At 40.9% G+C, this 15,529-nt stretch overlaps 1 protein-coding gene across 2 annotated transcripts in view; it reads right to left on the bottom strand.

Moving 5' to 3' along the window:
* FIG4 (FIG4 phosphoinositide 5-phosphatase) overlaps nt 1-15,529 on the bottom strand; it is a 444,470-nt gene that overhangs the window by 169,573 nt on the left and 259,368 nt on the right. For both annotated transcript variants that reach the window (XM_073627061.1, XM_073627062.1), the window contains 2 exons: nt 9,844-9,991; nt 9,647-9,730 (listed from right to left, as the gene is read on the bottom strand). In XM_073627061.1, the coding sequence (XP_073483162.1) occupies nt 9,647-9,730; nt 9,844-9,991 (232 nt within the window). The remainder of the gene's footprint in view (nt 1-9,646; nt 9,731-9,843; nt 9,992-15,529) is intronic.

Raw genomic sequence — 15,529 nt, 5'->3', positions numbered from 1 at the left:
AGTTTTACACAGGTTGTGAAGAAATGCTATAAAGTAAGAATGTTTAAAATATATATTTTAATTATTTATTTTGATCAATTTACAAGATTGAGAGCGAGCAAACAGAATAAAAAGCTAAATCAAATCAATATTTAGTGTGACTACCCTTTGGCTTCAAACCAGCATCAATACTTACACTTGCATGTTTTGTACACTTGCACAAAGTCGGGGAGTTTGTAGGATTAAAGTCAGGTATATGATTAATCATGTATACCAAGCAGGTGCTAATAATCATCAATTTTATATGTAGGTTGAAACACAGTCATTAAGTGAAACAGAAACAGCTATGTTGGAGGCTTAATACAGGGTGAGGAACAGCCAAACTCTGATACTAAGGTGAGGTTATTCAAGACAGTTTCATGCCACAGGTCATACACCATGGTAAGACTGAGCACAGCAAAAGGACACAAGGTAGTTATACTGCATCAGCAAGGTCTCTCCCAGGCAATGTCAAAGCAGACTACGGTTTCAAGATGTGCTGTTCAGGCTCTTATAAAGCACAAAAAAATTAGCAACACTGAGGACCATAGATGCGTTGGTCGGCCAAGGAATCAATGCAGCAGATGAAGCAAAAGAAAGAAAGAAGACGGACTTTGAGGTGCCAAACATAACCCCAACACAACAGTCACCACAGAACCTCAATAAAATAACGAGACGTTTAATCACATTAATATAGGTTAAAAAGGTATCAGAAAATCACGATACTGTATACAGTAATCCCTAAATAGGAGCGGCAGTCCAGCTTAGCCCTAACATTAAATAATACAGAATACAAATATAGACCAGATTATAACATCATATAGCAAGTGGCAAAAGTGCAGGACAATGATCATCTGTCTCGCCGTGTTTTGCCATTAAATTGCTTCATCAGGAGACCAAATATGGCCATAGTATTGTGTTTAGGGCACTAAAACCAAGTACATAATATCACAAATCACCCCAGACCATGACAGACACAGATATGGGTCTTTAAGTAAAACATGCAAAAGATATCGGGAACTATGCATAAAGGATACGTTCACCTTCGGAACATGTTACACGTTCCACCCGTTTTTGGGGTGGAATGTGTTAGATGGTGCCGCTCCTGCAGCGGCATGGCTATCTGAGGCTGGTGTGAAAGGTGTTACTTTTCAAAAAGTAACACCTGTCACTTTTTGAAAAGAGTGCAGTCACAGCTGTGTCATTTATTCACAAAGTAGTTCTGAGAATGAATCAACAAGTACTGGTCTCCTGCCAGAATGCAATGGCACAGCAGGGAGCATTCCCTCCATGCGCCTTGCTTGTGAAGATGGTGGAAATAAAAAAAATCTATGGGCATCTTTAGGGTTGCAAAATAATTATATGTATAAAGTACAAGTCATCTTAATACTATTAACTTTATATGAAACGTAAAAAGCAAAGCCTAGTAATTATTAAAATGGTCTCAAGCTTCAAATTTTACTAGTATATTTCTTATTTTATTCTGTTTGTTTGTTAGTGGCTAGCATGATCAAGCAACTGACTACTGCAGCTGCCAATATTGACCTCCATAAACTAATTGAGTCAACATAGTTTCTTCCAACAACAACTGGTTCTACACATGCCCTATTGTGCTTTTGTGCAATTTATTTTCCATCTTTGAATTTATACAAACAACAAAAACAGATCTGCTGTGTTAATGAATAAATCAGCTGCTATGTCCCATAAAGACAGTCTCAAAGCATCGCATTTGATAACTGGCTTTGTTTTCTAGCACAAGCTGTATCACACAGTATGTTGCAATAAGGGCATAATAAAGGAATGAATGAACGTGGATAACAATTACTGTATCTTTGGGGCAGTAGAAAAGTAGGGATGCACCGATATACCGTCCGAAAATAGGGTTATCTGCATTTTGCGGATAGAAAAGATGGTACAGATAATGACCTAAAATAAAATTCACATTCATTTAAAATTCATATTAATAAAATTAATTATGTTTAATACAATACAATTATGTACAGAAAATATAGATTTTTTTTTTAAAAAAAAGGTCCATTTCGGTTTTGGGTTTTCGGCCAAGTGCATCCTGAATTTTCGGTTTCCGTCCAGAATTTTCATTTCGGACGCCCCCCCCCCCAGTTTAGACCTCTCAGTACAGTCATTCCCCAGTACTCTCTAAACTTGTTCAGTCATCCTCTTGGCTCTGTAATATGACTGGAGCAGGGAAGGAGGCTTCTCCTCACAGCACCCCCATCACAGGCCACACCCCAACACAGCCCTTAGCACCCTACTGTTCCCCAGTGTATGTAGTCATGCAACCCTAATGGCTACAGTGGCTGGAGAGGGTGAAGATTCTGTAGTAAATACAGGAGCCATGTGTATTCTTATTTGAATATTGGTGTATCTTGTGCATTTTTTCCAGATCTGTGCAGTAATCCAGCACGAAACAATGCCTGTGCTTTGCCTTCATACAGGGGTTTTCTGTAATAATGACTGGTTACTGTGGCTCTCTCTCCTTGTGCCAGATGATTAGTTTTGAATCTGCACACCTGTGGTTTTCTGCACAAAGCCTGTGGTGGGTGGATCTACTGAGTCCATCCAACAGCTCTTCTCTCAGCACAGGCTATGTGCTCCACTGTGTTGATGTCACTGCTACTTTTGCAAGGTAGTATCTGGATCTGCAAAAACATTTGATGCACACTAAGTGGATTTATACCCTTCTAAGGAATATATTTATATGCAAGTTTTGTACTCTAACAAAAAGCAGAGTTCAATTAAAAAAATTAAAAATCATGTGAAATAGGTACAATACTTTAACGAAAGGCGATCCATAACCTACAGGAACACATAGTTGAGTGTTGACCTAAAAAGACATCTACATTTCACATTGAAAAATAAATACCAATTTGCAACTAGCTGATATAATGGAAGTTTTCTTCATCTGACTCATATTCTTTTAAACTATCAATATACTGTAAATTTCGACAATACTACATTGTCAGTTTGCTTTGTGTAAGTGTGAAGAATGCCTAGAAAAAAACTTTGCAGTTGCAATTCCCAGAAGTTCACAGCAGTATAGCAGATGTGCATTTTTTTTTGTTTGGCTAGTTTTATTAAGAACGTGGTTTTGAAAATGGAATGACTAAAAGATGACTCTGCATCACAGAAATATTTGTCATAGAGAAACAAGGAAATATAGGTAATCCTTTGTATGTAGTTAACACCATACCCATCTACAATGACTTCTCTCATCACAAAGTAATTGAAACGATAAGATAGATAATTACTAGCACAGTGGTGGTGACAGAATATCAGCTGAGATGAAAATCAAATCCCTGGCCGATTCTGGCAATGAGAACATGAGCTTGGGGATATGCAGAAACCAAGCCAAAGGAATATCAATTCTTTGTCTCTCTAACAAACACCATAAGAAGGCCAGAGGACAAGACACATGTTTTGTTAAACTCACAGATATTGCTTAACAAAGTTATCAGCCTTTAAGGATGTGCTAATCAGTACTTGGCAACTTGTTAATTTTGTTTTTATTGTGCACAGCAGTTTTCAAGCAAATAACTATGCGTTTAGACCCTACAGAGCTACTTTATTTCTAATAATAATTATATTCATTCTATATTCACAATGGCAAAAAGGTTAATATTTACTGTAATGCCCCGTACACACGGTCAGACTTTGTTCGGACATTCCGACATCAAAATCCTAGGATTTTTTCCGATGGATGATGGCTCAAACTTGACTAGCATACACACGATCACACAATCGTTCGTTCTAAATGCGGTGACGTAAAACACGTACGTCGGGACTATAAACGGGACAGCGGCCAATAGCTTTCATCTCTTTATTTATTCTGAGCATGCATGGCACTTTGTCCGTCGGATTTGTGTACACACGATCGGAATTTCCGACAATGGATTTTGTGGTCGGAAAATTTTTTTTATCCTGCTCTCAAACTTTGTGTGTCGGAAAATCCGATGGAAAATGTGTGATGGAGTCTACACACGGTTGGAATTTCCAACAACAAGGTCCTATCACACATTTTCCGTCGGAAAATCCGACCGTGTGTACGGGGCATTAGTGTTCGCTTCGGCCAACATAACAGGAAACAAACAAGTAGCCTACATGCTATGTCCACTGAAAACTAATATTCCATACCAGAGGATGCCCACTGGTTGGATAGCCCAGGAGAATTTCTTGTAAACATAGCATACCCATGACCCCCAGAGGCACGGTGGTAACCCCCCCATGACAGGGTGGGATGACATTTCACCTCAGGGTGTAGATTATTAGGCATAGTGGCATAATAACTGATGGTCACCAGTCACGAAGTACAGAAAAACAAAAATGTTTATTGCTCACAAAATGAAATTCTTGGGAGAGAGGGGTAGGGGCTCAAGACACCCAAAACAAGCAGACAGGCAGACTACTCCAAAAAATGTTTACATTAGTACAGAAAAGAGCATTTAAAGAAGAAGTACAGTCAAAGCTCGTTTGGCTGTACTTCTCCTATGGATCATAGGAGTGCAGTTCGTTTTGCACGCCTGTGACCCGTTTATAGCAGAGAGCAGGCTGAAGTCCGGTCTCTGCTGACGTCACATAGTCGGTCCTGGCACGGGCGTCATCACGACCATAGAGTCGGGATCCGCCCAGATTCCTGGACTGGCACCCGGCTCAGCCTCTCAGCGAGCCACTGAGAGCCTGACCTGCCCGCTCCCGCCCCCTCCACGGCCCACTGCTCCAGTGAGTGATGAGGGGGCAGAGCAGAGAGCTGTGTTAGAGCCGGTGGGGGACAGATTGCAACATCGGACCAATGCTGCATCCACCTAGGTAAGTATGAATTAAAAAAATACCCACACTTCTCTTTTAACCTGTACACAGCTTTCTGTTAGTAACAGCTGTCTCCAAAAGCAGCCTTAACTTATAGTGAACGCAGAAATTTACTGGATGAGTCCATCTTTTTTTTTTTTTTTTTTTTTTAAACAAGTTTTTTATTACCAGACTACAAAAGATACATACATTTATCAAATTCAATACATAAGGGTATCCATGAGAATACAAAATATACTTACTCGAGAAAACAAACTTGCACATACTACATGTGTCATACACAACCACATTTCGATCTCCAATAAGCAATTGAGACTGCCAATGCACCTCAGCACCTGGTAAGTGCTTTTTTCTCCCCCTTCCCCACTTTCTTTTATTTTTCTGTACCTTCTAAGTGGTTATTAGTAGCCTCAGGATACTTACACAAAACAGCGTATAACATTCAAACAATAAAAAACAAAAACATAGAAAACTGTTTTTTTCACAGAAAAAAACAACCATAACAGGTCCTTTAGCGTGTGAAAAACCTATCCACTATCCTCCACCCCAGGAATTATTCTCCCTCTCTGTCCCTTTACGTAACCATTCAAGCATCCACTACCCCCTCTAATGTATCAGAAGAATCAACCACCGGAACCAAGCCTTCCTACATTTTTTGGGACATCCTCGGGCCTCATATGTCATGTCACAGAGCGGAATATCTGTATGGACTAATTTCATCCACATCCCCAGGGTCAGATTTTCAGCATGTATCCACCTCCTCACTATAAGTTTACGGACATTAAAAAAAGAGAAGTCTAAGGAATAGTTTTGTAGCTGCATCCATCTCTTTATTCTCAATTGCTCCCAGGAGACATACTAAGGGGCTTTACCTTAGAGCACTCCCATACCATGTGAATAAAAGTACTATGACATTTATGACACAATGAAGAGTCTTTCTTATGCATACGAAATAGGCATATAGGGGTGTAATATAGCGAGGGAAAAAAGTATTTGATCCCCTGCTGATTTTGTAAGTTTTCCCACTGACCACTGAGAAATGATCAGTCTATAATTTTAATGGTAGGTTTATTTTAACAGTGAGAGACAGAATAACAACAAATAAATCCAGAAAAACGCATTTCAAAAAAGTTATAAACTGATTTTCATTTTAATAAGTGAAATAAGTATTTGACCCCTTAGCAAAACATGACTTGGAACTTGGTGGCAAAACCCTTGTAGGCAATCACAGAGGTCAGACGTTTCTTGTAGTTGGCTACCAGGTTTGCACACATCTCAGGAGGGATTTTGTCCCCCTCCTCTTTGCAGATCCTCTCCAAGTCATTAAGGTTTTGAGGCTAACGTTTGGTAACCTGAACCTTCAGGTCCCTCCACATATTTTCCATGAGATTAAGGTCTGGAGACTGGCTTAATGTGTTTCTTCTTGAGCCAGTTCTTTGTTGCCTTGGCCGTGTGTTTTGGGTCATTGTCATGCTGCAATACCCATTCATGACCCATTTTCAATGCCCTGGCTGGGGGAAGGAGGTTCTCACCCCAGATTTGACGATACATGGCCCCGTCCATTGTCCTTTTGAAGCGGTGAAGTTGTCCTGTCCCCTTAGCAGAAACCCCCCCCAAAGCATAATGTTTCCACCTCCATGATTGATGGTGGGGATGGTGTTCTTGGGGTCATAGACAGCATTCCTCCTCCTCCAAACACGGCGAGTTGAGTTGATGCCAAAGAGCTCGATTTTGGTGTCATCTGACCACAACAGATCTCCTCCCAATCCTTCAGATGGTCATTAGCAAGCTTCAGACGGGCCTGTACATGTGCTTTCTTGAGCAGGGGGACCTTGCAGGCACTGCAGGATTTCAGTCCTTCATGGCGTAGTGTGTTACCAATTGTTTTCTTGGTGACTATGGTCCCAACTGCCTTGAGATCATTGGCAAGATTCTCCCATGTAGTTCTTGGCTGATTCCTTACCGTTCTAATGATCATTGAAACTCCATGAGGTGAGATCCTGTATGGAGCCCCAGACTGAGGGAGATTGACAGTTATTTTGTGTTTCTTCAATTTGCAAATAATTGCACAAACTGTTGTCACCCTCTCACCAAGCTGCTTAGCCTTGTGTAGGTTTACAATCTTGTCCCTGACATCCTTGGACAGCTCTTTGGTCTTGGCCATGATGGAGAGATTGGAATCTGATTGATTGCTTCTGTGGACAGGTCTTTTATACAGGTAACAAGCTGCGATTAGGAGCAATTCCTTTAAGAAAGTGCTCCTAATCTCAGCTCATTACCTGTATAGAAGTCACCTGGGAGCCAGAAATCTTGCTGATTGATAGGGGATCAAATACTTATTTCACTCATTAAAATGCGAATCAATTTATAACTTTTTTGAGATGAGTTTTTCTGGATATTTTTGTCATATTGTAATTCTGTCTCTCACTGTTAAAATAAACCTACCATTAAAATTATAGACTGAAAATTTCTTTGTCAGTGGGCAAACGTATAAAATCAGCAGGGGATCAAATACTTTTTCCCCTCACTGTATATCTGATGCAGATATCATAATTTGCTCATTTGATCTGTAGAGGCAATAACTGTTATTAATTGCCCTGGCACACCCGTCAAGCACTAATAGAGGAAAGACGATAACCGGCACTTCCTGGTTACAATGTGATCAGCTGTAATTGGACACAGCTGATCACATGGTAAAAAGCCTACGTCATAGGCTCTTTACCAAGATAGGAGATGCGGTGTGTCAGAGTGACACACCGCACCAACGTTGGCGCGCGTGAGCAGCTTTTCCTGCTGGACATCATATGACGCCCAGGATAATGAAACCCCCATCATTCTGCTATAGGCCGGGTGGGAAGGAGTTAATGATCACCAATGAGAACCAGTGTCTCACCAACACAAACCAAACTTACTTGTCAATACCACTGCTTCTAAAAGTTCCAATGCCTAAGTCAGGGCACAAAGAGAACCGGCACCTTTATTTTATTAATCTACTTTACTCCTCCAGTGATACTAAAGAAATAAAAACAAAAGCTCAATGAACAATGGACATACTTCATCAAAAAAATTTTTGAGCATCAAATGGCTTTAGCGCTGGCAAGTATATTTATATACAATATCTCACAAAAGTGAGTACACCCCTCACATTTTTGTAAATATTTTATTCTATCTTTTCATGTGACAACACTGAAGAAATTACACTTTGCTACAATGTAAAGTAGTGAGTGTACAGCTTGTATAACAGTGTAAATTTGCTGTCCCCTCAAAATAACTCAACACACAGCCATTCATGTCTAAACCGCTGGCAACAAAAGTGAGTACACCCCTAAGTGAAAATGTCCAAATTGGGCCCAATTAGCCATTTTCCTTCCCCGATGTCATTTGACTTGTTAGTATTACAAGGTCTCAGGTGTGAAGGGGGAGCAGGTGTGTTAAATTTGGTGTTATCGCTCTCACTTTCTCATACTGGTTACTGGAAGTTCAACATGGCACCTCATGGCAAAGAACTCTCTGAGGATCTTAAAAAAAGAATTGTTGCTCTACATAAACATGGCCTAGGCTATAAGAACATTGCCAAGACCCTGAAACATAGCTGCAGCATGGTAGCCAAGACCATACATTGGTTAAACAGGACAGCTTCCACTCAGAACAGGCCTTGCCATGGTCAACCAAAGAAGTTGAGTTCACGTGCTCAGCATCCAAAGGTTATCTTTGGGAAATAGACATATGAGTGCTGCCAGCATTGCTGCAGAGGTTGAAGGGGTGGGGGGTCAGCCTGTCAGTGCTCAGACCATACGCTGCACACTGCATCAAATTGGTCTGCATGGCCGACATCCCAGAAGGAAGCCTCTTCTAAAGATAAGACAAGAAATCCCGCAAACTGTTAGCTGGAGACAAGCAGACTAAGGACATGGATTACTGGAACCATGTCCTATGGCCTGATGAGACCAAGATAAACTTAGTTCAGAAGTTAGTTCAGATGGTGTCAAGTGTGTGTGGTGGCAACCAGGTGATGAGTACAAAAACAAGTGTGTCTTGCCTACAGTCAAGCAAGGTGGTGGGAGCGTCATGGTCTGGGAGCTACAAGTTCATTGAGGGAACCATGAATGCCAACATGTACTGTGACATACTGAAGCAGTGCATGATCTCCTCCCTTCGAAAACTGGGTAGCAGGGCAGTATTCCAACATGATAACAACCCCAAACACACCTCCAAGACGACCACGGCCTTGCTAAACAAGCCGAGGGTAAAGGTGATGAACTGGCCAAGCATGTCTCCAGACCTAATCCCTATTGAGCATCTGTGGGGCATCCTCAAACAGAAGGTGGAGGAACGCAAGGTCTCTAACATCCACCAGCTCAGTGATGTGGTCATGGAGGAGTGGAAGAGGACTCCTGTGGCAACCAGTGAAGCTCTGGTGAACTCCATGCCCAAGAGGGTTAAGGCAGTGTTGGAAAATATTTGGACATTTTCACTTAGGGGTGTACTCACTTTTGTTGCTAGTGGTTTAGATATTAATTGCTGTGTGTTGAGTTATTTTGAGGGGACAGCAAATTTACACTGTTATACAAGCTGTACACTCACTACTTTACATTGTAGCAAAGTGTTTTTTCTTCAGTGTTGTCACATGAAAAGATATAATAAAATATTTACAAAAATGTGAGGGGTGTGCTCACTTTTGTAAGATACTGTATATTATCCTGAAACTGTGAACTGAGGAATAAAGCAGCTTCCAATCTGGTATCAGACATTATAAATACATTTTTTTTAAACAATATGAATATTCAGAATTTCGGAGTCTTACCCTAGGACTGATTTTCCTGTTTCATCTGGTTTACGTACAGTAAATGGGCTTGGATCAATGCCAACATTTTTTGGCATAAAATCTCTGTAAAAAGGAAGCATGAAAACGCATATTAATGTCTACAAATTAATAGAGCTATGCAATGCTGTCCATTTGTGTATGCTAAATTAAACTTTATGTCAGCTGCTTAGCTATACCTTGCTGAATTGGCCATAGACAAGCAAAAAGTGTCATCAAAACTGCTCAGTTCATAAGGTCGGAAAAACTCTGTGTAGATATTGATTTCCTCGTTACATTTGTTAAATTTCTTTATGATCATCTTCTTCAGGTTTTCAGCACAGGCTACTGTAAGAAATAGCAATGAAAGAATTACATTAACAAAGAAAAATAATTTTATTTGCTGAAAAGAACTGGTATTACAAAACAGCTCTCAGTATCCATTTTCATTTTGTTCCACTAATGCCTATTGCTGGTATGGCCCAAAATGCTCAGCATTTGGGGCTAACTCAGTGGAGGGAATCCTGAGAAAGAGCCTGGTTAAAAAATGCCCATCATGCTATTTTTTTTTTTAAAGGCAATATTGGAGACTTTTGTCATTTTAGCTTTTTTTCTGTGTCTACCATTGCAAATAGACCTTCTGATTGAGCACACATGGAGATGAAAAAAGTGCACTTAAGAAACAAATGTTCTAGTCCTCAAAATGAGAACTGCTTTCTTGAGCTAACCCAAATGAATGGAAGGAAATTTCATTAAATTTAAACAGCACAACATCTCAGTAAAATGTGTATTAAACCTTTTGGAATAAACAGAGTACAAATCTTACTAAATTAAATAAATTGTATTTTCAAGAAATAGGAGACAAATTTTGAAGTAAACATCAAGGAGTATTACATAAAACAAGGTGTCTGCCATTGCTGTGCTCTCATTCTGTAACAGTATTAGCCTGGATATCATACTGACTCTCCTGTCCTGTTTAAAGTGGAACTTCAGTTCGCTTTGCTTACATAGCTCCGCCCCTTCGAGGCACCACCATTATGCCCGGCATTTGGATCCAGTGAGTGCATCTGCGCATATGCCATGAAAATGCCATGCATGCGCAAAAAGATAGCAAATGATGCTAGCTTCCCTATTAGCAGTCTTTGCACGTGTGCGGCAACACCTGCACATGAGCAGATACCAGGTAACTCCAGCACGTGCACAGATGTGTGGCAGCGCTCTCTTGGGATCTGAACCCTGTGACACATCTGCGTACGAGCAGTGAAAAAGTCTCATCTAGGTGAACAGAGCAGCACAAATAAGGTAATTTAGACAAAAAAAAAAAGAAATGTCTGATGGTAAAAGAGGTAGGAGGGAGCAGGTGGGGGTCTGCTTTAAATAGACTGAGTCAATAACTCATAAAATGTAAGCAAATAAGGACTTCTGTCTTTCCTGATCTACATATTTATTTCAGGTTAGTAACACAGGGAGTAATGAAGGCAAAGAGCCAGGTTAACAGCCAGAAAGCTTGCATTTTAGCAGGGAGATAGCAAGGGAAAGCCTCAAAATAGTCTTAGGAAAGGTTTACATAAACTGGAACTTCACTCTCTCAATAAACATTGACTATTTTGAATCCTTATACTGCTAGCATTAGTAAATAAATAGGAAAATATTTTATATTTACTTGTTTTAAACAGTGTTTTACATTTCTTTTGTTACGTCCTAGTTTCCATACCTAGGCAAATTATGTCATACATCCCAGGAGTCTTCAAGAGGGGAGGAGGAGTTTTCTCAGCCACACACAACCTCCTGCCTGCATGTCTAAGCTAAGGGCACATAGAATACAGGAAGTAATTGCTACATGAATCATCTGCCCTTACTCAAGATGGCCACAGTCAGAAATGCTAGAGGTGTTTTCTAAGTGCTAGAATAAGGGAGAAGGGGGAGGAAATGGATGGGCATGGAAATAACTGACGTTGTACCACAGGTCAGGGTCTGGGAAAGAAGTACTGACTCACCCAATCTTGGGTGAAGTTCCCCAGTAGGTCCTGGGCATCACTGAAAAAAGAGGGGGGTTATGGACAAGGGTAGTCCCAAAAGAAATCCGTACCTCAAGAGGAGTGGGAACTGTCAGCGGTATAGTCAAAAATACTTTATCCAAGAATTAAAAAATTTGACAGAGAATAATACATAGTGAAAATAATAATGTTTTCTCCTGTTTAGCCTGTCCTAGTGGCCCCACCTGCTGCCAGTGTAGCATGGTACTATTCACTAGACCCCATGACAGGTCTAGGCAAAATTCAGGGCTTCGGCAAGGAGAAAAGAGGACTTACCGTTCGTTGGTAGACACAGAGCTACAGGGATGGGGAGCCACGTGGTGGACCATGCGTCTGCACATAGGCCAGATGTTTTCATTCACTCATGCTGGAACTCCTCTTCATACAGTGAGCTCACTAAACGCTGTTGAGCTGATCAGCTGTGCATTTCCTATGTCTAATGTCAGATGTCTGCCTCCAGTGGATGAGAAAGATTATGGGTGAAATTATTCAAAGCAACTGCAAAGACTGTCACACTAATAATGGAATGTAGATAGGGTCACTGGGGGTCCTAGGAAACCACACTATGCACTAGCCAATGAGATGCTCTGTGCCTTAGAAGCAGACATCTAAGCCCACATAGGACCAATATTTAAAAGTCATACAGCCAGTCAGATGATTCAGTGATTAGATGCAGAAGGCAGTGGAGTCTCCACAGACCTAGGATACTGTCAGCAATGTAGGATTAGTGCAGGTGATAGCACCCAATGTCCAGACTGCATGTGGACATGACTATCTTGCAGATGACCAGCGCTCCAAACAGCGTGTGAATGATGAGTGTGAGTCAATTATAATGTGACTTTAAATCCAAACGATTCCATTAATGCATGGTGATAGTAACAATGTCTGCTCATGTGTAGCCTGTCCTTATGACCCCCACCTGCTGGCAGTGTAGTGTGGTACTAATCACTAGTCCATATGACAAGTCTAACCAAAATTCAGGGCTCCAGAAAGGTGAAAAAGGGACCTACTGTTCGTTGGCAGACACAGAGCTGCAGGGATGGGATGGGAAGCTGTGTGGTGCACGATGTGACTGCACATATGCCAGATGTTTTCATTCACTTACTTATGCTGGAGCACCTCCTCACATGTTGAGCTCACTGAGCGCTGCTGAGCTGATAAGCTGTGCATTTCCTGTGTCTGATTTAAGAGGTCTGCCCCCGTGGATGAGAATGGTAATGGGCGATCAGATGGGAAGACGCCCAGGCATGGGCATAGTTGGGATGGCTCAGCTCAGCTCAGCTTATCAGCTCAGCAGCGCTCAATGAGCTCACCATGTGAAGAGGCGCTCCAGCATAAGTAAATGAAAATGTCTGGCATATGTGCAGATGCATGGTCCGCCATGTGGTTTCCCATCATCCCTGCAGCTCTGTGTCTGCCAATGAACAGTAAGTCCTCTTTTTACCTTGCTGGAGACCTGAATTTTGGCTAGACCTGTCATATGGACTAGTGATTACTACCACGCTATACTGCCAGCAGGTGGGGTCATCAGGACAAGTTACACATGAGCAGAGATTGTTACTATCACCATGCAATAATGGAATTGTTTGGATTTAAAGCCACATTATAATTGACTCACACTCATCATTCACATGATGTTTGAAGCACTGGTCATCTGCATGATACTCATGTTCACATGCAGTCTGGACATTGCTATCACCTGTACGAATCCTAGATTTCTGACAGTATCCTAGGTCTGTGGAGACTCCACTGCATTCTGCATCTAATCAATGAATCATCTGACTGGCTGGATGACTATTAAGTATTGGTCCTATGTGGGCTTAGATGTCCGCTACAAAGGCACACAGCATCTCAGTGACCCTATCCACATTCCATTATTAGTGTGACAGTCTTTCCAGTTGCTTTGAATGGTAATGGGCGAAAGCCTCAAAACCATTCTCATCCACTGGAGGCAGACATCTGAAATTAGACATAGGAAATGCACAGCTGATCAGCCCCACAGCGCTCAGTGAGCTCACTGTATGAAGAGGCGTTCCAGCAAGAGTGAATGAAAACGTCTGGCCTATGTGCAGACACATGGTCCACCACGTGGCTCCCCATCCCTGTAGCTCTGTGTCTGCAAACGAACAGTAAGTCCTCTTTTCACCTTGCCGGAGCCCTGAATCTTGGTTAGACCTGTCATGGGGTCTAGTTAATAGTACCACGCTACACTGGCAGCAGGTGGGGCCACTAGGACAGGGTACACACGAGAAGATATTGTTATTTTCATTAGGTATTAATGGAATTGTTTGGATTTAAAGCCACCTTATGATTGACTCACACTTATCATTCACATACGGTTTGGAGCGCTGGTCATCTGCGTGATACGCATGTCCACATGCAGTTTGGACATTGATTATAATTTCCTGTATTAATCTTATTTTCTGTTAGTATCCTAGGTCTGTGGAGACTCCATTGCATTCTGCATTTAATTACTGAATCGCCTGACTGGTTTTATGACTTTTATTTATTGGTTCTATGTGGGCTTATATGTCTGCTACTAAGGCACGCTCATTGGCTAGTGCATAGCGTGGTTTCCTAGGACTCCCCAGTGACCCCACATTTTTATCCTACTATAAGTGTGATAGTCTATGCAGTTGCTTTGAATGGTTTAGTGTGTTTGGGATCCCTGAGATGTGCATTTTAACAGACAACGTTGTATTTTAACCCTTTGCAGTTGCCTATTGTAATTGTTCCCTGTCAAATTTTGTAATTTTTGACTAAAGTATTTTTGAGTATAGCGCTGACAGTTCCCACTCCCCTTTTGAGGTACGGACCTCTTTTGGGACTATCCTTGTCCCTAACCCCCCTCTTTTTTCAGTGTTTTCTAAGTGAATTCTCAGCAAAATAAAGCTTGGATATATGGTAGATGGGGACGTTTGCTTTTAATATTAAAAATAAACTAAATAGTGTTTTTGATGGTCAGATACAGCGTTGTTCCACTTAAAAAAATTTTTTTAGTAGTTAACTAATGTCCTGTTGGTTCCATTTGAACAGCATCCTATGTATGCTCAAAGGACTGTAAGGAGGGGTAAATTTGTGAAGAAACTGAATTGTGGTCTTCTGAAGATGAATGAAAGTAAAATCAATAGGGACAGTACTGATTACTTGAGAGATTCAAGCATCAACATCAGCTTGTTAAGACACCTGAACAATGAAGATGGAACATTTGTGATAACACTCTTCCGCGCGATTAATCTACTACTCCAATAATTCACAGAAATTACAGTGAAGACCATACACCTTAACATGTTTACATCAGGGAAAATGAATAAAGAGAGATTATACTGTATCACCAGATTTGTTAACTGTTGCTGATCATTTAAGGCTGCAAATGAGCCTCAATCAAGACAATCCTTGGAATTCATAAAGGGTACCATATACACTCATTAGAAATCTGTATCCTGTCTGTGCAAATGGCGCAACTTGCAACTAATTGTAACTGTCAATATGATGTACACGAATCTGTTGAAAAATTGCCTCAGACAGAATTTTGTCTGCTACACAATACTTACAACTACTTTTTTTTTATTATCATTGGAATGATGGTATTTATCAATGAGTGTTGTAAATGTAAAAATATTACCTGCATTTGTTGCAGGTGTCAAAATTAGAATGAAAACCATTGCAATACATGTAGTTACACATAGTTTCTACATATCTCACATACAGTGGGGCAAAAAAGTATTTAGTCAGCCACCAATTGTGCAAGTTCTCCCACTTAAAAAGATGAGAGAGGCCTGTAATTGTCATCATAGGTATACCTCAACTATGAGAGACAAAATATAGAAACAAATCCAGACAATCACAT

Source organism: Aquarana catesbeiana, linkage group LG04 (genome assembly GCF_042186555.1).
Source record: "Aquarana catesbeiana isolate 2022-GZ linkage group LG04, ASM4218655v1, whole genome shotgun sequence".
Classification (NCBI taxonomy): domain Eukaryota; kingdom Metazoa; phylum Chordata; class Amphibia; order Anura; family Ranidae; genus Aquarana; species Aquarana catesbeiana.
This window is presented reverse-complemented; position numbering and strand designations above follow the sequence as displayed.